General features: G+C 36.1%; 3 protein-coding genes across 3 annotated transcripts; 1 reads left to right on the forward strand and 2 right to left on the reverse strand.

Moving 5' to 3' along the window:
• The first annotated feature begins 7,869 nt into the window (after window positions 1-7,869).
• LOC142621561 (putative laccase-9) lies at window positions 7,870-14,027 on the forward strand. Its single transcript, XM_075794849.1, has 7 exons — window positions 7,870-8,121; window positions 8,469-8,620; window positions 10,204-10,448; window positions 10,612-10,737; window positions 11,567-12,155; window positions 12,620-12,972; window positions 13,687-14,027. Exons 1-7 carry the CDS (start codon window positions 8,017-8,019, stop codon window positions 13,818-13,820), a joined length of 1,704 nt encoding a protein of 567 aa, XP_075650964.1. The 5' UTR covers window positions 7,870-8,016; the 3' UTR covers window positions 13,821-14,027.
• A 7,193-nt stretch (window positions 14,028-21,220) lies between these two features.
• On the reverse strand, window positions 21,221-21,737 carry LOC142625612 (uncharacterized). Its single transcript, XM_075799274.1, has 2 exons — window positions 21,660-21,737; window positions 21,221-21,580 (listed from the first exon to the last, which is right to left on the reverse strand). Exons 1-2 carry the CDS (start codon window positions 21,735-21,737, stop codon window positions 21,221-21,223), a joined length of 438 nt encoding a protein of 145 aa, XP_075655389.1.
• Window positions 21,738-24,551: 2,814 nt separating this feature from the next.
• LOC142625620 (uncharacterized) lies at window positions 24,552-25,094 on the reverse strand. Its single transcript, XM_075799287.1, has one exon. The coding sequence runs from the start codon at window positions 25,092-25,094 to the stop codon at window positions 24,552-24,554; it is 543 nt and encodes a 180-aa protein (XP_075655402.1).

Genomic DNA, 25,094 nt, shown 5'->3' on the forward strand with positions numbered 1-25,094 from the left:
ACATTTCCCAATATCGGTCCGAATACGTTTTCAGGGTTTCCCCTTCCCTCATGGCCATGGATAGTAAAGAATCCAATGGACGAGGAACTCTACTGCACGTGATAAAGCGAGAACCGAATGCTCTAGTAAGCTCTTTGAAAGAATCGATGGAGCCTCGCCCTTAAGCCGTCAAACCATCTCATGGCTACGGCCCTAGGCTAGAAGGAAAAATCTTGCATAACAAAGTTTCATTCCCGGAATGCACCGCCATTCTCTCGGCCGAAATGGCTTACGTGCTCCACAGATCCGTCCGACCATTGTAAAGAGTGAAGGCCGGTTGTGTGAAGCGCCGAGGTAACCTCCCTTCTTCCAATCTGCGCGCGAAGGGTGATCTGGAGATTTGGTGTAACGCTCTTCCCATTGCGTCATTTCCCAAGCCCCTAGGGGGGTAGTCTCTGCCCCGCCTCCCATGCAGATTGTCTTCCTCGGAAGAGACATATTCACCTGGGGGAGTTCTGGATCTCCGCTTGTAATTGTCATCCTCGGATCCTTCCGAAGAGGGGTCAGAGGCCGAATGAGTTCTCCTTCTCCTCTCGTGACGCAGTCTCCTTTTTAGGCCGTCAATCTCTTTCTGCATGGCCCTGGCATTTCTCTCATAAGGAACTCTACTTCCTCCTTGCGAATGACTAGCACTTCTGATGGTGTGTGTAGTATGTACACTTCCTTCTCGGTTCTCTCCATGATCAGGATGTAAGGAGTGATCCTCACGCTGGGAGCCGACGGACTCTGCACTGCGTGGTGGTTCTGATCCTACCATGATGTCCTAAACTTCCTTAAAAACTAAATTCCCACAGACGGCGCCAATTGTAAGGACACAATTCAAATTCCCAAACCACGACTGGGAGGAAAATGGGCTTGAAAGGCCTTTCTTCACAATGAATTTGTAGAGGATGGGTTTGTAATTTAGATTTCAAGGATGGCTTTAGACAATCACAAAAAGAACGGGCTTTGGGCCCAATGGAACAAAACAGAGAATCGTTTGCAAAGGGTAAGATTGAGAATTCCTCCTCGGACTGTTTCCGAGGATAGTTTCTAATAGTATTTCTCAAGTGTGGATACAAATATTGATTATCATACACTTCTTCTTTCTCAAAAAGCCTCCCCTTTTCTTCGTATGCCTTCCCTCCTATTTATACTCCTCCTCTTCTCTTCATCATCTTCCACTCCCTGACTGCAACCCTGATGCTTGGATACTTGTCCCATCCATTCTTCCCTAAAGCCCGCTGGGATTTGGGACCAAGTTTCAAGCTCTATGCTCAGGTCCCATCCTTCCATCTATGCTGTCCGCGTATCAATTACAGAGTCTTTAATATATGGGCGGTGGTAGCAGCTTTACTTTAGACATTTCACCGCTCTTTCTACTGTCCTCCACGTACACTGTGTATCCTCGGCTTCACATTCCGAGGACAAATCTACTCCTCGGACGGTATGGGACACTTAAATGCTCCACGATCATTTTGATGTTTTCGGATTTGGGTTTCTAGCCTAAAAGACCTTGTTGGGCCGTCCATTATAAATTACTGGGCCCAATACCCCTACAACATCAATGGATGGGAATGTAGTTGCAAGTGATAGTCACTACTTTACTCCAAAATATTGTTTTGACTTAAATGAACCCCTTCAAGAAGGTATTATAATTTTATTTTATTTATAAATTTACATTTCATTTATCATAGAATATGATGTTTATATTTTAAACTCTTGTTTTAATATAGCACCAATGGATGACAATGTAGATGCAAGTGAGGCTCATCAATTTGTTCCAATGGATTGTTTTGACTTAAATGAATTGTTTCAAGAAGGTATTATTATTTTCATTTTATTTGTAATATATAATTCATATATTTTGTTTTAATCTCTTTGGTTGTGCACTTCTTTGAAATGAAACAGCAAGTGTCTTTTGATGGTTAATGAAGGTACATTCTTTGTCTTATAAATTTGTACAATTATTTTTTAAATTTTATTTGATTAATTAGTAGAATAATTATGTATATACTTTGAAAAATTTTCATGCTTTAGTAAATTTGTATTTGATTAGCAAACTTTTGCATGCTTAATGAGTAATCAACCCAAGGCAATTTTGATGGACCAAGATCAATGGATTACAGAGGCAATATCAAAAGAATTGCCGGCTGCAAAGCATGCCTTTTGTATATGGCATATTACCATTAAATTTAGTGGTTGGTTTATATCAATTCTTCATAATCAATATTCAAATTGGTGCATGGACTTCTATAAGTTATACAAGTTAGAGTCATGTGAAGATTTTGACAATTAGTGGCTTCAAGTTATGACAAAATATGACATGCTCTCTCTAACAAATATGTAATTGGTTTATATCAAATCAAGCACTTTTGGGTACCATGTTACCTTTGTGGGTGTTTTTTTGGTGGAATGACAACAACCGGAAGATCGGAAAGTATAAATGCATTTATTAAACGGTTTGTTAGTTCTCACACAAACTTGATCCAACTCATCAAACAAGTAAGTCATTATTTACCATTGATTTCTTTTGTTGTATAATTTTTTTTTTTGGGTTAATATTTGTAGTCTTCATGTATCATACAAAAGTTTTTAATTTATTTTACTATTCGTAATTTTAGGTTGATCTTGCCATTGAAGATATTGAGCAAATACAATCACATGATACGATGTTGGAGACATATAGAGATTCTTCTTTAAGATCATTGTCACTGTTAGAAGACCAAGTACATAGTATTTTGACGCCCTATGCTTTCAAGATTTTTCTAGAGGAATTTGGGAGAGCAACACAATATTCGGTGCTTCAAGAAAATGGTATTGAATTTGTGCTACAATATTAAAAAGATGAAACTAGTCAAAGGCACAAAGTATTATGGGATGGTAAGATGACATATTGTAGTTGCAAGAATTTTGAATTTTGGGGTATACTTTGTCGTCATGTAATTAGTGTATTCCTTCATAAAGATTGTTACCAAATTCTATCCTTGTATTTACCACCACATTGGTGTCGTGAAGCATCATTAAGTGAAAAGGAAGTGCTAGTGGGGGATGATGAAGATTTAGTGGACAAGGAAAATATGGTTGATGCTAATATTAATGATATGATTGATGGAGATTACTTCATTAATTGTCCTCCGCTCTCAAAGATAAAAGGTCGTCCGAAGGAAAAACGAATGAAAGGTGGAAGAGAATTAGGAAAGAAAAAGAAGTCTTGTGGCCTTTGCAAGCATGTTGAACATAATATCTCAACATATCCGGATAAAGATAATTGTACTTCCTCAAATGGTGCCTAAAAAAGAAAAAAAAATGTGCTTCAAGTGAAATTGGATTGAATCCAATATTTTCTTTGAAATGTTAGGCATAAACTCTTGAGCTTGTAAAAGAAAAAAATTGTGACAATATTGTGTTTGTTAATTTTGACAATATTATGTCATTGGACAATATTAATTTTGATAATATAATGCCTTTGTTAATTTTGACGCTTTTTTTTTTTTTTGGGTTTTACATTTCCATTTTGACAATATTATGCTAGTGAATATTCACATTATCATTTTCAATATTATGTCATTGTACCAATAATAATAATTGAGCATTCAAACAATACCAATACAAACAACATTGATACAAATAAGAGAAAATTTATAACCTAATAAGCATGAGCCTACTACCAAACTAACACAAACTATTTTATTAGTGCTTCAAAGTTAGTAGGATATCATATAGCTCTATCCTAACTCGGTATAAACAAAAGAATAAATAATAAAATTATATATTAAATATAGGTGGATTGGGTTAGGAAAATCTACTGACTCACCAACCTCTAAAAACTGACTCAAACCGATAGGTTAGGTTGAATTAGATCGGTTTTGGCAGATCGACGACTTGGTTGACACCCTAGCCTCTTATAGTAGAATAAATAAAGGGTAAAGAGTTGAAAAAGAAAATTTAAAAGTTGAGTTTCCTTTAATGCGCTTGTGAATTTATGTTCTTTTATCCTTCCTTACTTGTTTGGTTACAAATCTTCGTCTTCTTTTTTCGTCTTTTAATTTCTTAATTGATCTACCTATCTTTTTTTCATTAGTTTTCATTAGGTTTTCTTTTTCATTAATGGTAGATTAAAAAAATATTAATGTCACTAGTAGATCCAGAAGAGAACTAATAACAACTTATTGTGTAGACTTTATTATGAAATTGTTATAAAAATATTGTGTAAATAGCACAATTTTTTTCCTAAAGAAAAATAGCACTAATTTAAAAAAATTTGGAAATACAATAAAGGACAAAGTTTAGCTAAAAAACTAGTTATAGTTTAAGGTTACAAACTTTACTCAGTAAAATAAACATTACTACATATTTAGAAAATCTAACCATTGAATTGCATGTGTTACATGCTATTAATACACATGCCAAATTTTTTATTAATCAAATATCATTTACTATATAATCTATAAGCATATATTTTATTATGTATAATTTTTTTTAAGAAATAAAGTGCATATATTATGCATAATTTTAAACAACAAAAACTTGGAATTTAAAAATTTTATTGATGATATAACTATTGATCTTTAATTTTCTAGAAATTTTGCAAGTGTGAAAGATATAAGAAAAAGATGTAATCCAATGGTGAATATGTCAAAATTCACCTCTAATAAAAAGATATTACAACCAATTTTATAATATAAGGTTACAATTAATTTCGTAGCTAAACATTGTCTTACAATAAAATGTGACAATATTTTCATAATATTTTTTTGTTTTTAATCATGGTCAATCCAAATATAATATTAGTATTTTATTTTATGTTATTTTCATATATGAAAAATTTGACAACTCAACTGTTGTGTATATTTTGTGATAATTTGTTATATTGTAATACAATTTGTAATTTTTATTTTGTAAAATTCCTTTCATGATAAACACGTATCCCATCAAGCCACCTTTTACTTTAATTTATTTATTTTTACTTCTCCTTTTTTCTCAACCACACGTATCCCATCCTTCCTTTCATGATTGTCACGTATCCCACCTTTACACTTATCTTCTCCCATCCTTTCTGCTTCTCCCATCTGCTTCTCCTTTCTCATCTTTTAAAATTTTTATCTTCCTTAACATTTGAAACTCTTGGCTTAAATTCCTTGTCTTCTTTTTTTTTTTCACAGCTTTCTTTTCTAACTCAGTTCGTCTCCTCCTTGATTTCCCCTCCATCAACCCAGTTCGTTTCCTTCAAAAAAATTTTATGTTCTCCCATATGTTCTTATGGGTTTTATTTTTTTTTTTGGATGTACTGATGTTGGTTCTTTTTCTGTGAGATGTTTATTTTTTTATTTTTTATGTATTGATGTTAATTGTTTCTTGTGAGATGGTTTTTTTTTTTTTTTTGGATCTACTGATACTTTGTTGTTTACTGAGGATTGTGATTTTAGTTTTTATTTTTTATTTTTTACGTTGGTTGTTTCCTGTGAGAGGATTGTGATTTCAGTTTTTTCTTTTTCTGTAAGATGTATGGTGTTGTTTTCCTGTGAAAAAAGCACGAGTTTTCAAATTTTCCTGAGTGAGACGCTTGACTAGGCTTTTGGTAAGAGACGTGAAAAAAAGGTATTTTGGTCTCTTTATTCATTTTTCTTTTTTCCTATAAAATTGACCCACATCTACTAATAAAAAGACTTATAAAGCTGTGAAAAAGACTGCCATAAAGCTGGGTATTAGAGTGTACGTTAACACAACTCAAAAAAAAATATGTACCACAAATTTATTATTCTTGTTGCTAAACATGTACCACAAATTTATTATGGTGACGATGACTACTCCCTATCATTGCATTGGCCTCCACTCAAAGAAGAAACATCTAGGACCTTGGTACCTTGTGCGTGTCACTGTTTTTCCCAATTAAAATATGATTGAACACGTGTTGCTAATTCAACGTGTCCACTGGCCGATGGACAGAAGCTGAACCCTAAAATATGGTAGAAATGGTCAATAAAATATAGTAAACTACGTGAAAGTGGCAGTAAATCCTAAATTGTTATGTAAGATAATTTTCCATAAAAGAAAAGTGATAAATGGTTTCCATAAACATATATTTTAGTTACTCCACTAAAATATGTGTTTTTTTGATTTTGAACCAATTTTGAAAAGAATGCTTTAAAATAAATAGGAGTTGTACACTATAAATGGGGGAAGGAAATTGTGATTTCCTATTATTTAGTTGGAGTAAAACAGGAGAGGAAAGACAATTGCATCAATAGTGAAAACATACTTTATCCTTTTACTTTTTTAGTTATTACAGGACATACATGATGAATAAAATACATATTTTTTATCCTCCAACCAAACAGAACGTCATTATGCAATATATTTATGACAATAAGCTTTTTAATACATAATACAAAAATGTCTATAAAGATTTTACAAAATAGATTATAACCGGTAATGAACAATGCAGGATGGTTTTTAAGGTTTTTTTCAATGTTATTATAAATGCAAAACATGTGTGATGACTGATGAGGCTTTTTTTTTTAATCCAGTGTCATTATTTTTCTTTTCTTTTTGAATTTTTTTTGATTAAGTTTGTTTTGAAGATATAGATTAATAGAAAAGTGTTCTATTTTGTAGATATTTTAAGTGAAATTGGAAATATATTTTTACTAAATTGTCCTCAAATTTTTTCTTTGTTAAACCTAAGATTTAGAGGCAGTTCTAAATCATATAAAAACTCAATTCAAAGAGGGGAATATTCTTATAAATAGTAAAGATATATAAGTTTAAAATGAAATATTTTTTTAAATGTAAGATTTAATTTAAAACTTCTAAAAAAATAGAGCTAACTCGAATCAACCTATAAAAATTAAGGTGTAAAATAATATTTTTATATATCAAAATTATATATGCTAATTTTGATTGATTATATTTTTAAAAATATTTACTTTCTTTTGGTATTTTTAAGTCTTGTAAAATAGTTATATATAAAACTAACCAATATTTTGGAGGAGAGCAGATATTCCTTCGTCTTTTTTTAATCCACTGGACAGGTGTAGGGGACCCCTCTTACGTACACTCAAGGGAAGAGAAGGTTAATTCACGGCTGAAAAACAAAGTGCCGACACATGGAATATCCCACACGGTTTCTACCCAAAAAAAAAAAAAAAAAAGAATATCCCACGCGGTTCACAAGTTTCCGATTTTCTCTTACTTATTTTTTAAATATATTTTAAATATTAAATTGTAATTTACATTTTTTTTAAAGTGTTGACTTAATTTAAAATTTTCTTTTAAAATTTTAAAACCATACCCTAGGTTTAGACGTATTTGGATTTAAGTAATTAAATATTTGTTGAATGTCATATTAACTTAAAACACAGTTTTATGGGTATAATTTTTTTAACTTTAAGAAGTGGTCCAAATGAGAGATGCTATATTCACAATATTTTTTCAACAAATTATATGTGGCAAGTGGTTATTAGTTTTAATTTGAGTCCATAACTTAAATTACTTTTTTGTCTAACCATAACAACCAATAACAACCTATTACTTAAAATTTGTTGTGAAAGAGTTGTGAAAATGTTGTGAATATAACATTTCTCATCAAAATTACCTCAAATTTTAAAGGTGTAAAATTAAATTTTAGTCAAAATAACATCTTAAATGCCTTAAATATAGTTTGAAATGATGATATTTTGAACTTATTGACACTTAACATACACTTAATGATGACATATCGACCGACTTAAATCTGAACTATACATAACTCATAATTCAAGGGCCACATGTCAAAATTTTCAAACTTCGGGAGAAAAAATCAAAATTACTCAAAATTTTATAAGTAAAACTTGAGTGTTGTCAATTTGTACATGCATCTCTTTCTTTCCGTGCACATATGCTTCTATAAATAGATCCTAAAACCTTGGTCGAAAGACTCGAAACCTAAAGAGAAAAGAGATTGTGAGTGAGACTGCGAGTAGTGTATTTTATGTGTGGTAAGATTAGTTTGCACAAATGGGAGTGAAGAAGGTAGTATTGATTTTAGCTTTTCTGGGGTTCTTGTATCTGGATGGACTGCCGCTTTGCACGGCCTCAGGAGTCCATAATTACACCTACATAGTAAGTGTCACTTACCACCTACTATAGTACCCATTTTTGTTACTGACATATTTGTATAAAGCTTATTTTGATTCAGAAAGCATTATTATATTTAGTCTCATACAAAAAGAAGTCAAAAAAGAAAAAAGAAACTTATCCAAACATATCTTAGAGTACTAGATTCAACTTTCCCTTCTATCATAAAAGCAGATGCTTTTGAAAAACATGTGATGAGCAGTGTAAAGGGAAAGAGAAGTACACTATGTTCATTATTGTTGAAATTTTTTGTTTATGTTTAAGTTACTCTATATATATGTTCAAATTAGAAAGTTTGTGTTTCTCAAATCAGTGTCAATTTCTGGTTGCAGCTGAAGGAGACGAATTTCACCAGGCTATGTAGCACCAAGAGCATGTTGACAGTAAATGGTCAATTCCCAGGACCAGTCCTTCGTGTTCAAAAAGGGGACACAGCATTTGTCACCGTTCAAAATAACGGAAAATATGGCGTGACAATTCACTGGTAAATGATCAGTCACTCTCTCTCTCTCATGGATGACTGTGTCATTACACTCAGTATTTCTTATTTATTAGAACTTTTAGTTTACATTTTACTATATGTATAATTTCAAGATGGTGGCTAAAAGTGAACATATATCATAACTCTAATGGATCTGGTACACAGGATCTTTGCCCTAATTTCATAGGTTGCTTTGTCCAAAAAATCAACGGGTTTTAATTAGTTTTAGAGTTTAGATTAATATAATTTAGTATTATTTGTAACTTTTAAAACTATATTTAAGCAATGGTAAAATGTTAACTGTTGAAACTTAGTACCCGTTTGGGTACAATTGAAACGCAGTGTGTATGTGTTTCAACATTTTTTTTTTAAACCAGCGTTTTTTGCATTGTTCATGGGACATGAACAGTACATTAAGGTAAATGAACAGTGTTTTGTGAGTGTGAATAATAACTGAAATTTTTTTTTATTTTTTTATTTTCAGTTTTCAGCAAAATAAGCGGTATTTAAACGCACCCTTAGGCTAACGTTAGCTAGGTCTAAATTTTTTCAAAACTGACCAACCTAATCCCTAACTACTGAAAGAAAAAGGAGAAAAATGAGTAACAGACCTAATGGTTTAGGGTCCATTTAGTTGGGAGGATGGAAAAGTGAAATGATAGAAAAGATTTTACTTTCCCTCATTTGTGTTTTGTGTTTGGTTGGGAAGGTGAAAAGTAGAAGAATGGAAAACTTTTTTGTTTGATTGAAAATAAAATTTGTATAAATTTATCATGATGTTCCTATTAAATTAAACAAAAAGTAATACATTATACTTAAAAAAAATTGTGTATAGCTGGACACTTCACTAGAGTAAAAAAAAAAAACTCAAAACTGTTTTCTAAAAAAAAGGAATAAAAACAAAAACCAACCAAAATTAATGAGAAAATAAAGATATGAGCACCAACAAAAAAAAAAGGAAAAAGAGAAAAAGATGAAGAAAGCTAACACGTTTAGACAAAATCAAAGAAAGAGAAGAAAAACAAAAACAAAAAATATGCCAAAGTAAATAGAGAAAGAAAAAAATCAAAGGAAAAAAAAAAAAAAAAGAAGAGGAAGAAGAAGAGGAAGGAAGCCAAGCACGTTAGTAAACAGAGAGAAAAAAAAAAATAGTGAGGTGGGTCCATAGAAAAAGCACCTGAATCTCATCATTTATTTTCCTTCCTATCCACCCACTCAATGAATTAGGCCAAAACTTAAGGTGTAAACTATATTTTACCAAAAAAAAAACATATATTAAAAATAGTGAGGTGGGAAAATGTGATTTAAAAAAATAACATGTCAAAGGTAAACAAAAAGTCAAAATACATTCATTTTATAAAGATTTAAATGTATATAAAAAAAAATAGTGAATAACCTCATGCATGATGTCCAAAATGAAATTGGGTCGGAGATTAGTATTTTTTTTTCTTCGGAATTGTAGTAATTAACACTTGTGATCCTACTGCTTTATCTGTTAGATCTTTAAAGAATTTATTGAATGATACAATTATATGGAATAAAACTCATAAAGCTGATGAGCACTTCTTTTTTATTTTTAAAAACAGGCATGGAGTTAAGCAGCCGAGAAATCCATGGTCAGATGGTCCTGAAAATATTACCCAATGTCCAATTAAACCAGGAAAAAAATTCACTCAAGAGGTTGTATTTTCTGATGAAGAAGGAACACTTTGGTGGCATGCCCATAGTGACTGGTCGCGTGCAACAGTTCACGGAGCAATTGTTATCTCTCCTAAAAAGGGAACCTCTTATCCATTTCCAAAGCCCTATGCTGAAGAAGTAATTATATTGGGTATAATTTAGTAATGGCTAGTGGCCATAACTTTATTTTCAGAAATGATATAATGGCATATATCTACCATATAACTGGGAAGATTGCAAAAGATTAACTGGAAATTAAATGTATGCTAAGTTTGTACTTAATACATCTAAATCTTCTTTTTTATACATTGCAGCGGAATGGTACAAGGGAGATGTGAAGGAATTAATCGATGAGGCTACAGCAATCGGTGCTGATCCAGATCCATCAGATTCCTACACTCTTAATGGCCAACCAGGATATCCAAACAATTGCTCTGTTGGTATGAATTTCTTCCCAAATTTATCTTGGGGGAAAAAGTTTTCTAAAAAATAAAAAAATGTTTTATAAAAGGGCTTTGATTGATTTGCATAGTGTATATAGTTTTTGGTAAAATTTATATTAAATGTGTGACAAAAAACTAAAACTTAGATAATTTGCAAAAGAAACTAAGACAAAAAGAAAAAACAAATAAGTAGGGGCCAATTGCACACTGGCTCTATGTCCATTTTTTTTCATATCATGTATAAAATATGGATAACTAGAAAGAAAGTGTAAACATTGTGTGAAACACTTTACATTCGGGTGTTAGCAACAATGATTTCTCTTATAAAAAAATTAATGCTCTCGTAAATGCTTTTTCTTCCATCATTTGGGGGAAAGCAAAAACAATACCTACCAGTGATAGTTGAAAAACGTTGGATATGGTTTTTAAGAGTTGCATTCAAAATACATTACTCAAAATATTTTATCGGATACCAATTTTGACAAAGCTATTATTGAATTACATTTTTTTTCCTTATAATTTACATATTTGCTAAATTTTTAATGAAATGGAAATCACTAACTATCTCATATATCAAATATTTTAATATTTAGATTTTAATATTTTAAAATTAAGTGTAAAAGATACGTTCCTTAATCAAATAGTCAATAAAATTTGATTTAAATGAAATATGATATGCAAAGTGTTAAGAATATTGGGATGGAAATATATAAGGTAAAGGTCGGATTTTCAAAATTTTATTCCAACAAAAAGTTATTATGTTTAATATTACTTAAAATTATACCAATTATAACTACAATTAATTGATCATATTTTCATGCTTCAGCAACAACATACCGTCTACCAGTTATTCAAGGAAAGACCTATCTTCTCCGCCTCATCCACGCCGGCATGAATGAAGAAATGTTCTTCGCCATTGCAAATCACAAGCTCACAGTTGTTGCACAAGATGCTTCATACCTAAAACCCATAAACACTAGCTACGTCATGATAACTCCAGGACAAACAATGGACATTTTGGTCACAGCAAACCAGTCTCCAAGCCAGTATTACATAGCTGCTCGTCCTTTCTTTGACTCTAATGCTCCATATGACAAAACTACCACTACAGCAATTCTTCAGTACGCAGGCAATTATACTCCTCCATCCTCTCCTTCCTTTCCAACCCTTCCTAATATTACTGACAAGTCTGCTGCTGACAACTTCACAACTCGCTTAAGAGCTTTGGCGAGCAATGATCACCCAATTAGTGTCCCAACTGGAGTTGATGAACGGATATTTATCACAGTTTCTGTAAATCAGTTACCTTGTGATAAAGCTTCGTGTGGGGGTCCAAATAATTCCACTTTAGCCGCTAGCTTAAACAACATAAGCTTTTCGACCCCAAAAATTGATATACTACAAGCATACTACAGGTTGGTACTGCTATACTTATGTTGTTAGTATTAATTTGTAGGTAAAACTTAAAAGACAGTATATATCCTAGGTGTAGTATCACTATATTAGATTTTTCATGTATTAAAATGAATTGTTTTTGGAAATGATTACATTGTTTTAATGATTAATGGAACAAGATATTTGAATTTAATTGGAGAACTTAATATAATATACTAAAGTTTTCCCCTTAATTTGGTAGTAGTGCTTATAACTAGAAACAATGTTTACAAAAAATTTTGGCATATAATATTCTCTTAAAGAAAAATTCACAATTATTAATATTGTCTAATATGAATGATACGTTATAAAAAAAAAAATTAAAAAATTAAAAAAAACATGTGTTAATGGTGGACAAAGTGAAAGTAATTATGTAAACAGTTGTGAAAAATGTTATGTTCAAATATTGCTCCAATTTTATTGTATCTTCAAAATCATTTTACAGGAATCTATCCAACGTTTATGAAAGTAATTTCCCAAATCTTCCACCTTCTCTTTTTAACTTCACGGGAGATTCAAACGATGAATTACTACTCCCAAGCACAGGAACAAAGGCAAAAATCATAGAGTATGGTAAAAGGGTGGAGATGGTGTTCCAAGGAACTAGTATTGGGAATCCAGAGAATCATCCTATGCATTTGCATGGTTTTAGCTTCTATTTGCTTGGGACAGGTTATGGGAACTTCAACAAAAACACTTCCCCCAAGACTTATAACTTGAAGGACCCACCAGAAGTCAATACCTTTGGAGTTCCTAAGAGTGGATGGGCTACTATTAGATTTGTTGCTAATAATCCTGGTACTCTCTCTCTCTCTCTCTCTCTTGATGAATCTCTCTTATTAGTCACGATGAATGATAAATGTATGTGCATATGATGATAATACATCAATGCGCTTATGACCACATCATTTTTTTTTAAATTTCCACAACTTAATAAAGTGTTCGACTATCAATAATTAGACAATCACTTCCACATAAATTTACTCATTTTTTTTATTCATTAATCACAATTGACAACTTCAGAATTGTGACAGCTTTATTGTGGCACAAAACCTGTGTCCCTAAACTTTTTCTGACTGTTTGGATACCCCTTTTTTTTTTTGCTAAAATTGAAAACTTATTACTGAAAGTACAGTAAATAAAGGTCAAAATTAATTTAAATAATACAGTGGGGCCTATGAATAGTACAAAAAAGTGCAGTGAAGCCCATAAATAGTAGCTAAAATAAGTTGAATAGTGAAATAATTTTTATTTATAATCAGTATCCAAATGGAGGCTGAGTGTGCATTTCGCAAAATTATTTTTTGTCAACTTATTTTACTATTCAGCTTATTTTTGCTACAATTCATGAGTCTCATTGTACTTTTTAATACTATTAATAAGTTCTACTGTACTATTTCAGCTAACTTTTACCTTTATTTACAATACTTTTAGCAAAATAAAATTTTAATTTTAACAAAATAAGCGAATTCTAAACAGATAATTATTACTGACATTTATAATATTCTTCAGGAGTATGGTTTATGCATTGTCATTTGGAAAGGCATGCAAGCTGGGGTATGAACACCGTCATCATTGTGAAGAATGGGACCACCAGCGCAACAAGCATTCGGCCACCCCCGGCTAATTTGCCTACTTGTTCCTAATGCTGGAAAATTTACTGTTTTAATGTCAAAGGACTCAAACAGTAGAACCTGATTTTAATGAGGTCTTTGAAGAATAGTAAGTATAATTATGCAATTGAGGTGATTGAACAGTACTTCTAGAAAAATACTGGGAAACCCTGTACGAAAATGTCTTCTTGATATATCTACTTATATTAATATAAAATTTCAATAACGTATTATGTCTAACTTCGATATTAGTGTCAAAATACCAATTTGGATACTAAAATGTTAAAATTTGCATTTTTCGCCTAAAAAATTAAGGAATTACTTTGTAGAAAGGAAATTTTTTTGACCAATCACAAATTACAACATTATAACATCAAGTCCATGTAATACATTCAAAGCGGCCAATAACAAAATTCCACATGGTACTTAGTGGGTTTCATTGTCACTATTCAAAAACCAATGAAAATATTCTAAGTGTCATTTAATAGAAATTATAAACAATACCTAAAAGCCAATCACATTTTGACACGTGTTGATATTTAATTGAAAATGATATGAGCAGTTTAATTAAATATTGTGTTATTTTAAATTAAGACACTTTTATTAATCAAATAATGTCATATGTTTATTGAAGAACAAGACATAAAAGTTCATCCATTTATTATGATACGTGTCAACACTTAGAGCTAATCATGTATCATCACACCACCCCAATACTCCTATAAATAGAGGTTTTCCTTAATCACATGGAAACATTTTCAGAAGTTTAGAAACTTTGCTAGAATCAAACTCCAAAATCTCCAAAAACTTCAACATCTGAATACAAAGAATATATAAAGAGAAATCATTCAAATCATTTTTTTGTATCTCAAAGTTCATTTGAATCATGCTCAAAAGCCTCTGGAAACTCCAAGATATTCTTTACTAAAAAAAAAAAGTACATGTTTACATGGATTACTTGAACTACAAGTCCTAACTTACAAAAACCAAGGGTTTACAACACATCTAAGCCCAAGGACGTAATATATCTCTTTGTAGAAGCTCAATTCACGGGAATAAATTAGGCGATTTCATCCCTACATTTTCACGCGATTCTCATTTTGGTCCTTAACTTTTTTTTCCACCGCTTTTAGTCTCTATCCTAGAAAACATGTCTCGTTTTTGTCATTACCGTTACATTAGAGCGGAAAATGCATACGTGGCAAATAAAGTGCACTGTTGGTACACTAAAAAATGCTACAACATTTAAATTTAAAAAATTAATTTATTAATTTTAACTAAATAAAAAAAATCAAAACAGGAATAAAAATCAAAATTCACATAAATTAAGATCTAAAAGTATCTTGAAGTAGAACATCAAGAACACCAACCCAACCTTAAGATCTCAAAATTGAAAATCAAAAATCACATATTGCACAAAATAAATTAATTGAATGTCTTTCTTGTCTTTTTTTTTTTTTTTTTTTAATAATTCCTGTCATTATTTTTTCTAAACATGTTCTTCTTCTTTGTGTTCTTCCCCATAATCAATCTCCAGAGCCTCAACACAGCCCATCTTCACTAACTTTTCGAAAATTTCATCACCCATTTCCTCATACGTTTTTTCTTCACTACCCAGTGGACAGTCAACCCCTCTCCAACACACCAATACACAAAACAACTCTTCTTCACAACCTCTTTCTCCGGTATCAAAGCAAAACACAACAAACACAACTTTGTTCTAGCATCAAGACTATCATAAACTTGCCTAAAATCTTTAAAAGTGAAGCTTTTATCAAAAAGTTCGTGGAAGTGTAAGTCAGGCAATTCATCAATCACCTAGAGATCATCGTAATCCACCGTCATCGACTCGGGTGTACTTTCTGGCATTAGAGTCGGGGGCGGAGAGCTTATGCGGCAAAGGGATCTGGAGCTTTAACTTGAGGATGATCTCGCTGAGCAACTGAAGCTTGGATTGAAGCTGCTTGATCTGAAAAGTGGGGTTGCGAGAAGTGGGTCTCAAATTGTTCAAGGACTTGTCAAGAGTGTGTTGCAAGAGAGCCTTGAAGAGAGCAGTAGCGTTGTCTTCAAAGTTGGTGAAATTGGTGAAAGCGAGGCCTATGTAGTTTATGTCTTTCCTTAACTTTTCAAAGTGTAAGTCAGGCTGTGGAGATTGATTATGGGGAAGAATGCAAAGAAGAACATGTTTAGAAAAAATAATGAAAGGAATTAAAAAAAAAAGACAAGACAAGAAAGATGATGATGCCGAAAAATCACCAATAAGCCACACGTTTCTCACAAGACTGAAACAACACCTACACAACAAAAAGAATAGACCTAACAAAGAGCACCGGTGTGGTGCCGGCCAAAAACCCTCTAAAGGTCAAGTTAAAATTTTTCGCAACCCTAGAGTGCCAGAGTTGAGTGAATTATGCGTACCTTGATTGTTGAGGGCTCATAGGTTTTTATAGTAGAGTTGGCCTCCGTTTCTTGCGCACCAAGATGTTTCCTTCTAAGGAAGATCCTCTTTGATGAGCGTGTATTACAGAATTCATTACTAGTTGGAATTCTTTTCATATTGGGATTCCTTAAAAATTATTGTAAGGCGCAAGTTAACTTCATTCTAAGAATCCTTGGAGCCCAAGCAAGACAGATGAACGCCACGTGTCATTTACGTCCGTCCATTATATGTCCGTCCACATTGGACTCGTCTACTTACTAGCCTACCATCTTGACATCGTCACACCTATTGTAATGGATTTGTCATCTATATCTTTTGATCCTCTTCAGTTGGCCCCTCATTCCGTGGATCCGTCACCTATAGTACAGATCCGTCACCTATCGTACGGATCCATGGAATGATGGTTCGTTTTTATCTTTGATAAGTGTGTTTTGAATGACTGGCTACCTTAGAGCAATAAATGCCTCTGGGACATGTGGCGGACTTTGATTAACTGTTCGCTTGGATCAATGCATCCCTTCATCTTCCGCGCCGTTCCCTCTATATATACTGTCCATCCCTTTCATTTTTACGTTTTGGAAAAAATTGGGTTGGTCAGAGCACAACCGTCCACTTCGTGTGATCCGTCGCCTCAAAAAGTTGTTTTTTTACCGTCTTTTTAGTTCTTTCGTTGCTTTTTTTCACACCTTCAAGCTGTGAGTATCCTCTTTACTTGTTAATTTCTCTTCTTTATTTTGTATGTTAGTCCGTCGTCAGTATAGATCTAGAGTCTTAGGTTTCTTTTACCCGTCATTTGTAGGTGTCAGATGTCTAGTGAGGTGTTAAGTGGTCAGTCTTTTGTCCGCAAGGGAGCGGGCTATAAGGAGGTGTACCCGTCAAGTCAAGCAGACCCGGGCACCTCTAGTGAAGAGAGAGAACCGTCAGCCAACTTTCCTTCCAATATGGAGGATGAGGGGCAGGGTGAGAATGGGTCAGAGTATGACTTGAATGATGATTTGGACAGCATAGATCCTCCCATCCAGTCCGTCATAGGTCCTGATGGGTTCAAAGAGTTCATCATGCTCCCTTTGTGGAAAGTGAATGGCTTCATCTCGTCCATCAAGCAACCACACTTCAATACTCTTAGGCAGAAGTATCAGATACCTGATAATATCCCTATTCGTCTACCCTTCAAGAACGAGAAATGCTATTACAAGGGTCTTGAAGATGTTGGTGTATACGAGCAGATGCTCAAAGCGGGCCTGCGATTTCCCCTGAGTGCCTTACATCATCGTCTTCTCCAATACCTGGGTTTGGCTGTCACTTAGATTGCGCCAAACGCCTAGAGGGTTTTTCTAGGTATTGAAGTCTTATACGGCGTGATGTCTAACGGTGCACGACAGTTAACAGTGGAGGAATTCTTTCATTGTTACCGTCCGTCTGAGATTACCAAATCAAAGGGTATGTATAGCTTCACGTCGAGGAGTCCAGTGCTTAGGTTAGTGTGTGAGACCCCGGATTCCAATCGTAATTGGAAGGGTTGATACTTTTTCCTTCAAGGGGACGATTGGATATGTTGCCCTGACGACCAGGAATATATGCCAGTAGATAAGACCTGGGGTATAATGCCGTCGTCTAGTATGTGCTTGTCCTACTTAGTATGTTTGTATTGAACTTTGAAGTTATTCTGACCATTCACTCTTTGCAGCTCAGAACCGTCTGCCAATTACCACTGAGCAGTTTGGTTTTTTGGAGAAAATCTTCCAGACCACCAAGTTGTCAGAGAGGACTTGGATAAAACTTGTCACTTTGGATACCCTGCATTGGTACTGAGACAATCCAGAGCCCACCATTGCTACTCGTCGGTACGACTCAGGAATACAAAAACATAAGTCCTTTGCTTATGCCTTTGTATTTTACCATCATTTTCACCCATCTACTTCTTGTAGAAATGGAGGATGCTAGGAGAAGGGCCATCATTAAGCAACAAGCTATTGTCAAGAAGAAATAGGGCAGTGATTCTACCTCCAAGACGGGTTCAAACCTTCCATCTGCTAAGAGGCAACAATTAGAGAAGTTTGATCGTCATAGTAAGAAACAGAAGGTGGTGACGGGGCTGCTTGCTAATTAAACTCCAAACGTATTTAAGTTGCCCCCTAAGTTAGGCATAAGCAAGGGAAAGGGTCTAATGACCAATCCTAATCCCATCAAGGAGAAATCTCCCGTCTTGCTCCAAGAAGACCCACAATACACCCTTACTCAAGTGACCTCCATTATCAAAGAGGAGGATTACGAGGACCTGGGCAATAATGCTACGGAAGCAATGGGGGAGACTTATCTATTCAGCCTTACTCAGGTCGGTACCCGTCACTTATATGCTTCGTCATGTTTCTTAGTACTTCATACTTACGCATTGGTGTTGGTGTAGGGGATTGATGGACCGTTGCCTTGCTTAAAAGAAGATGCTAGAGCATGTCCGTGCAAAGGCAAAGGTGACGGTGGAGGAACTTGATGAGTTGAAGCTCTGGAAGCTTTGTCATAAAGATAAGCTAAAACTGTCCGAGCAGGCTCGTGAAAACTTGGAAAAAGAGGTGGAGTTACTGAGGGAGACCATGAAAGCTAATGAAGACAATCTCCGTCGGGCAAAGGTTGAGGCTGTTTAGGAATATCAAGATTCCGATGCCCTTCTGGCTGAACTGGGTACCTCCTTTACCGACGGATTCGATGACTGTCTTCGTCAGGTGAAGGCCTCGCTCCCTAATTTAAACCTTTCACACATAAATATAGACACCGAGGGTCAAATCCCAGCTCACCCCGTCGACTCTGAAGCAACAAACGATTTTTTTGGCAAAGATCGTAGTGACGACGAGGCCTCAAAGGATGTCATTGCAGAAGGCAATGCCCACCAACCGTCAGTCCAGAGACCGGAAGATAAGGAGGATAATCCCGTCACCTTAGAGTAATAGGATGTTTTTATCTTTGTATGAACAGTTTTTTTTTTTTGGTCCTGCTTAGGCTTTTTGAACTTTATTGTAGTTTTAATGCACTTTGGTTAAACTGTTTAATGAATCCGTCCATTTCATGGTTGTAGTCTTAATTATTTGTAACCGTCTTATTATCCAATTTTGGATGAGACCGTTCGATTGGATGATCCTTCCTGGGACTGGCCCGTCCAATTGATGGGCTAAAGTAATTTTCATCCTTAATAGGATGGCCCGTCCACTTTGTGGTCATAAATAGATTCCATCCTTTATAGGATGATCCGTCCACTTTGTGGACTTAAATAAAATTCATCCTTCATAGGATAACCCATCCACTTTGTGAACTTAAAACAAATTCCATCCTTCATAGGGTGATCCGTCCACTTTGTGGGCTTAAATGAATTTCATCCTTCATAGGATAACCCGTCCACTATATGGACTTAGTAAATTTCATCATTCTTGGGACGATCCGTCCATTATATGGACTTAATAAATTTCATGATTTGTCCACTATGTGGACTTAGTAAATTTCATGATCCGTTCACTATGTGGACTTAGTAACTTTCATCCTTCTTGGGATGATCCGTCCATTATATGGACTTAATAAATTTCATCTTTCTTGGGATGATCCGTCCACTATGTGGACTTAGTAAATTTCATCCTTCTTAGGATGATCCGTCCATTACATGGACTTAATAAATTTCATTCTTCTTGGGATGATCCGTCCATTATATGGACTTACTAAATTTCATTCTTCTTGGGATGATCTGTCCACTATGGACTTAGTAAATTTCATACTTTTTGGGATGATCCGTCCACTATGTGGACTTAGAAAATTTCATTCTTCTTGGGATGATCCGTCCACTATGTGGACTTAATAAATTTCATCATTCTTGGGATGATCCGTTTACTATGTGGACTTAATAAATTTCATCCTCCTTGGGATGATCCGTCCATTATCTGGACTTAATAAATTTCATGATCCGTCCATTATGTGGACTTAGTGAATTTCATCCTTCTTGGGATGATCCGTCCATTATATGGACTTAATAAATTTCATCCTTCTTGGGATGATTCGTCCACTATGTGGACTTAGTAAATTCCAGCCTTCTTGGGATGATCCGTCCATTACATGGACTTAATAAATTTCATTCTTCTTGGGATGATCCGTCCACTACATGGACTTAGTAAATTTCATCATTCTTGCGATGATCTGTCCACTATGTGGACTTAATAAATTTCATCCTCCTTGGGATGATCCGTCCATTATATGGACTTAATAAATTTCATGATCTGTCCACTATGTGGACTTAGTAAATTTCATCTTTCTTGGGATGATCCGTCCATTATAGGGACTTAATAAATATCATCCTTCTTAGGATGATCCATCTACTATGTGAACTTAGTAAATTTCATCCTTCTTGGGATGATCCGTCCACTACATGGACTTAATAAATTTCATTCTTCTTGGGATGATCCGTCCACTACATTGACTTAGTAAATTTCATCCTTCTTGGGATGATCCGTCCACTATGTGGACTTTGTAAATCTCATCCTTCTTGGGATGATCCGTTCATTATATGGATGTTAGTAGATCTTGAGCAAAAGCATTCCATATACTCTAAATGCCTCTTATTATAATGGATGGGTAGAATATTGTTCGTGAATATAAGAAAATTGCCCTTTGGGCTCTAAGAATACTATAGAAAATAAAAACTACAACTTTCTATTGAAAAAGATAAACTGAAAATGAGGAGGGTGATGTTGTTGTTGTCCTTGTTCATTGCCTACTGGTAGTACTTCTTCAGGTGCTTTGTGTTCCATAGGTGGCTTAATTTTTGTCCTTCTAGTGTCTCTAGGTGGTACGTTCCCTTCCTATGAAATGAGGTGACCCTGTATGGTCCTTCCCAGTTAAGTCCTAGCTTCCCTTGGGAGGCGTCTCGTGCAGCGCCGATCACTCTCCTCAAGACAAAATCTCCCACCTGGAAGTCCCTGTGCTTGACCTTAGAGTTGTAATGCTTCGCCATGAGGTTCTAGTACCGTGCTAATCTTTGCTCGGTCGTCGCTCTGACTTTGTCCACGAGGTCGAGATGTAAGCGCATGGCTTCGTCATTCTTGTTCTTGTTGTGGTTCTCAACTCGGTAACTTGTAAGCCCTACTTCTGCTAGGATGACTGCCTCACTACCATATGCCAATCGAAACGGTGTTTCCCCAGTTGGTGTCCTTGCCATTGTCCTGTATGCCCATAAGACACTTGGTAATTCATCCGGCCAAATACCCTTTGCCCCCTTGAGCCGAGTCTTGATAATTTTGAGCAAGGATTGGTTCGTGACTTCAACCTGTCCGTTGGCCTGTGGGTGGGCTGGTGACAAGTAGTGGTTCTTAATCCCTAGCTGTTAACAGAAATTCCTGAATGTGTCGTTGTCAAATTGCTTTCCGTTATCTGAAACAAGCACCCTTGGTATGCCATACCTGCAAATGATATTCCTCCATACAAAACTCTGGATATTCTTCTCCGTGATAGTGGCCAAAGCCTCTACTTCCACCCATTTAGTGAAGTAGTCAATGCCGACCACTAAGAACTTCAATTGTCTTACTGCAGTTGGGAACAAGCCCATTATGTCTAACCCCCATTGTGCGAACGGCCATGGGGCCGTCATAGGGGTGAGCTCTTTCGTTGCTAGCCTTATAAAATTGCCAAACTGTTGGCACTTGTCGCACGCTTTGACGTATGCGTTGGCATCCTTCTGCATCGTTGGCCAGTAATATCCTGCCAAAGTAGTTTATGCACCAAAGATCTAGCCCCAGAGTGGTTGGCGCAAATTCCTTTATGGACCTCCCTCATAATATAGTCTGATTCTTTAGAGGCAAGACATCTCAGGTAAGGTCGAGAGAAGCCTTTCTTGTATAGAATGTTTTTGATTAGAACGAACCGGGAGGCTTTAACCTTCAACTTTCTCGCGGCCTCCTTGTCGTCTGGCAGTTTGCCGTCCATTAGATATGTGGCTATTGGAGTCATCCAACATTGTTCATCGCCTACCTCCTGCACACTAGTGCCATCTATTAGTGATGTGAGTTGAACGAAAGATAATACCTGGTCGGGGATGATAATAGGTTCTACGGAAGCTGCTTTTTCAAGTTGGTCGGCATGTTGGTTCTCTTCTCTTGGGATTTGACCCAGCTTGATCTGGACATTACTCATTCGACCCTTCACTTCCTCAAGATACCTCTTCATTCTTTCATTCTTGCACTCATAACTGCCGTTAACCTGACTAGTCACGATTTGAGAATCAAAGTATATGATCATACTATTAGCTCCTGCAGCTATTGTGAGGTCTAGTCCTGCTATTAAGGCTTTGTATTCCACCTCGTTATTAGTTGTGGAAAATTTCAAACAGATCATGCACTCGATCTTGTTTCCTTCTGGTGTGCGGAGTACCACGCCAGCTTCACCTGCATGTTTGTTGGAGGATCCGTCTATGTGGATGCTCCATATAGGAGCTTCCTCTACCCCCTAGTCCTCCGTGACGGTCAACTCAGTGATGAAGTCCGCTAGTACCTACCCCTTCATAGCGTTTCGTGGTTGGTACCGAACGTCGAACTCACTCAGCTCTACCGCCTACAATGCCATTTGTCCCGCAACTTCGGGGCTACTCATCGCTTTGCGTAGGGGCTTATCCGTCATGACATTTATGGTGTGTGCTTGAAAGTATGGTTTGAGTTTTCGTGTGGCGGTTACCAGTGCGAAGGCTAACTTTTCCATTTATGGGTATCTCTCTTTTGCTCCTTTGAGCGTCCGGCTTATAAAGTACACGGGCCTTTGCACCTTATCTTCTTCTCTAATGAGAGCTACACTGACGGCCGCTGGGGAGACGGCTAAGTATAGAAACAACTCTTTCCCCGACTTGGATGGGCTGAGTAATGGAGGAGAGGAGAGATACGCCTTCAAATCTTCAAATGCCTTTTGGCATTCGTCCGTCCATTCAAACGATATCTTCAGCGTGCGAAAGAAAGGGAGACATTTGTCCGTTGCCCTCGATACAAACCTGTTTAGGGCTACTATCTTGCCATTCAAGCTTAGTACCTCCTTTACCATTTTTGGGGGAGCCAACTCCATGATCGCCTTCACTTTCTCCAGGTTGACTTCAATACCCCTTTGGGACACCATAAACCCCAAGAATTTTCTTGTGGTTACTTCAAACAGGCATTTACTTGGATTTAGTTTCATGTTGTAAGACCGAAGAGTGTTGAAAGTCTCCTAGAGGTCACTCAAGTGGTCGGATTCTTGAACACTTTTTACCAGCATGTCGTCCACATAAACTTGCACATTTCTCCCAATTTGGTGCGTGAACATCCTGTTCATCAACCTCTGATATGTGGCTCCTGCATTCTTGAGTCCGAAGGGCATTACTTTGTAGCAGAAGAGCCCCTAACTTGTGACAAATGAGGTCTTCTCTTGGTCCACTTCATCCAACTTGATCTGATTGTAGCCGGAGAACGCATCCATGAAGCTCAAAAGTTCATGTCTTGCGGTCGAGTCTACGAGAGTATTAATACGCGGGAGAGGGTAACTGTCCTTAGGGCAGGCCTTATTTAGATCTGTGAAGTTTACACACATTCTCCACTTCCCATTTGCTTTCTTTACCATTACCACGTTTGCCAACCAATCCGAATAGTATACTTCACGTATGAAATTCGCTTCCAATAACTTCTGTACTTCTTCGGCTATGGCTCGGTGTCGCTCAGGGGCAAACACTCGCTTTTTCTATCGAACGGGAGAGAATGAAGGTGACACATTCAACTTGTGGACTATCACTGATGGGTCGATTCTCGGCATGTCTTCGTGACTCCAGGCAAATACGTCTTTATTTTCTTTTAGGAACGTCGTGAGTGCCTGTCGTGTTAACTGGCTGGCCAAAGTACCAATCCTCGTGGTTCGTTCGAGCCTAGAGTCATTGAGGGGCACTACTTCTAACTCTTCCACCAGTTCTGCTACTGTCTGCTGTTCCTCGATGTTCATCGCCTACAGGTGGTCGTCCATCTCCATCATGGCCACGTAGCATTCTCACGCGGCTATCTGATTTCCGCGCAGCTCTTCAACTCCATATTCGGTAGGGAACTTGATCATCACATGATAGGTCGGGGTTACAGCTTTCCATGCATTGAGAGTGGGTCGTACAAGGATAGCATTGTAGGCTGAAGAGCAATCGACTACGAGAAAAACAACATCCTTTGTGATCTGCTGGGGTAATCTCCCACCGTTACAGACAGTGTCACAACGCCCAAGGGGTAGGCCCTTGTCCCTCCAAAGCCGACGAGTGAAGCGTTTGTTGGAACTAATCGTTCCCTACTGATTCTCATCTGCTAGAAAGCGGGGTAGTAAAAGATATCAGCCGAGCTTCCGTTATCAACCAACACTCGGTGCATGTTGTAGTCCCCTGCTTGTATGCTGACGACAAGTGCATTGTTATGCGGATGATGAAGGTGTCGAGCATCTTCTTCCGAAAACCCTATACTTGGGTTATCAACCCACGTAATCTTTAGTGTGGAGCCCGTCAACTGGATGCTTTGAACCATCCATAAATATGTTTTACGAGCTTTTTTAGACGATCCTGTAGTAGCAGTGCTCCTAACAATCATCCTTATGCCTCCTATTGGTGGTCTAGGATGTTCGTTCTCCTGTCGAGGGGCCTGTTCCTGGGGCTGATCCGTTCTTTCCTTACTAACGAACCTCTGTAGCCTTCCTTGTCTGATAAGAGCTTCTATTTGTTGCTTTAAGTCATAACAGTCCGTTGTGTCATGGCCATGATCCCGATGAAAATGACAGTATTTGTCCCTTGGCCTCTTGTTAGGATCTCCCTTCAGCTTGCCGGGAAATGTCAGGGCTCCTTCATCCTTAATCTGCAT

Source organism: Castanea sativa, chromosome 1 (assembly GCF_040712315.1).
Source record: "Castanea sativa cultivar Marrone di Chiusa Pesio chromosome 1, ASM4071231v1".
Classification (NCBI taxonomy): domain Eukaryota; kingdom Viridiplantae; phylum Streptophyta; class Magnoliopsida; order Fagales; family Fagaceae; genus Castanea; species Castanea sativa.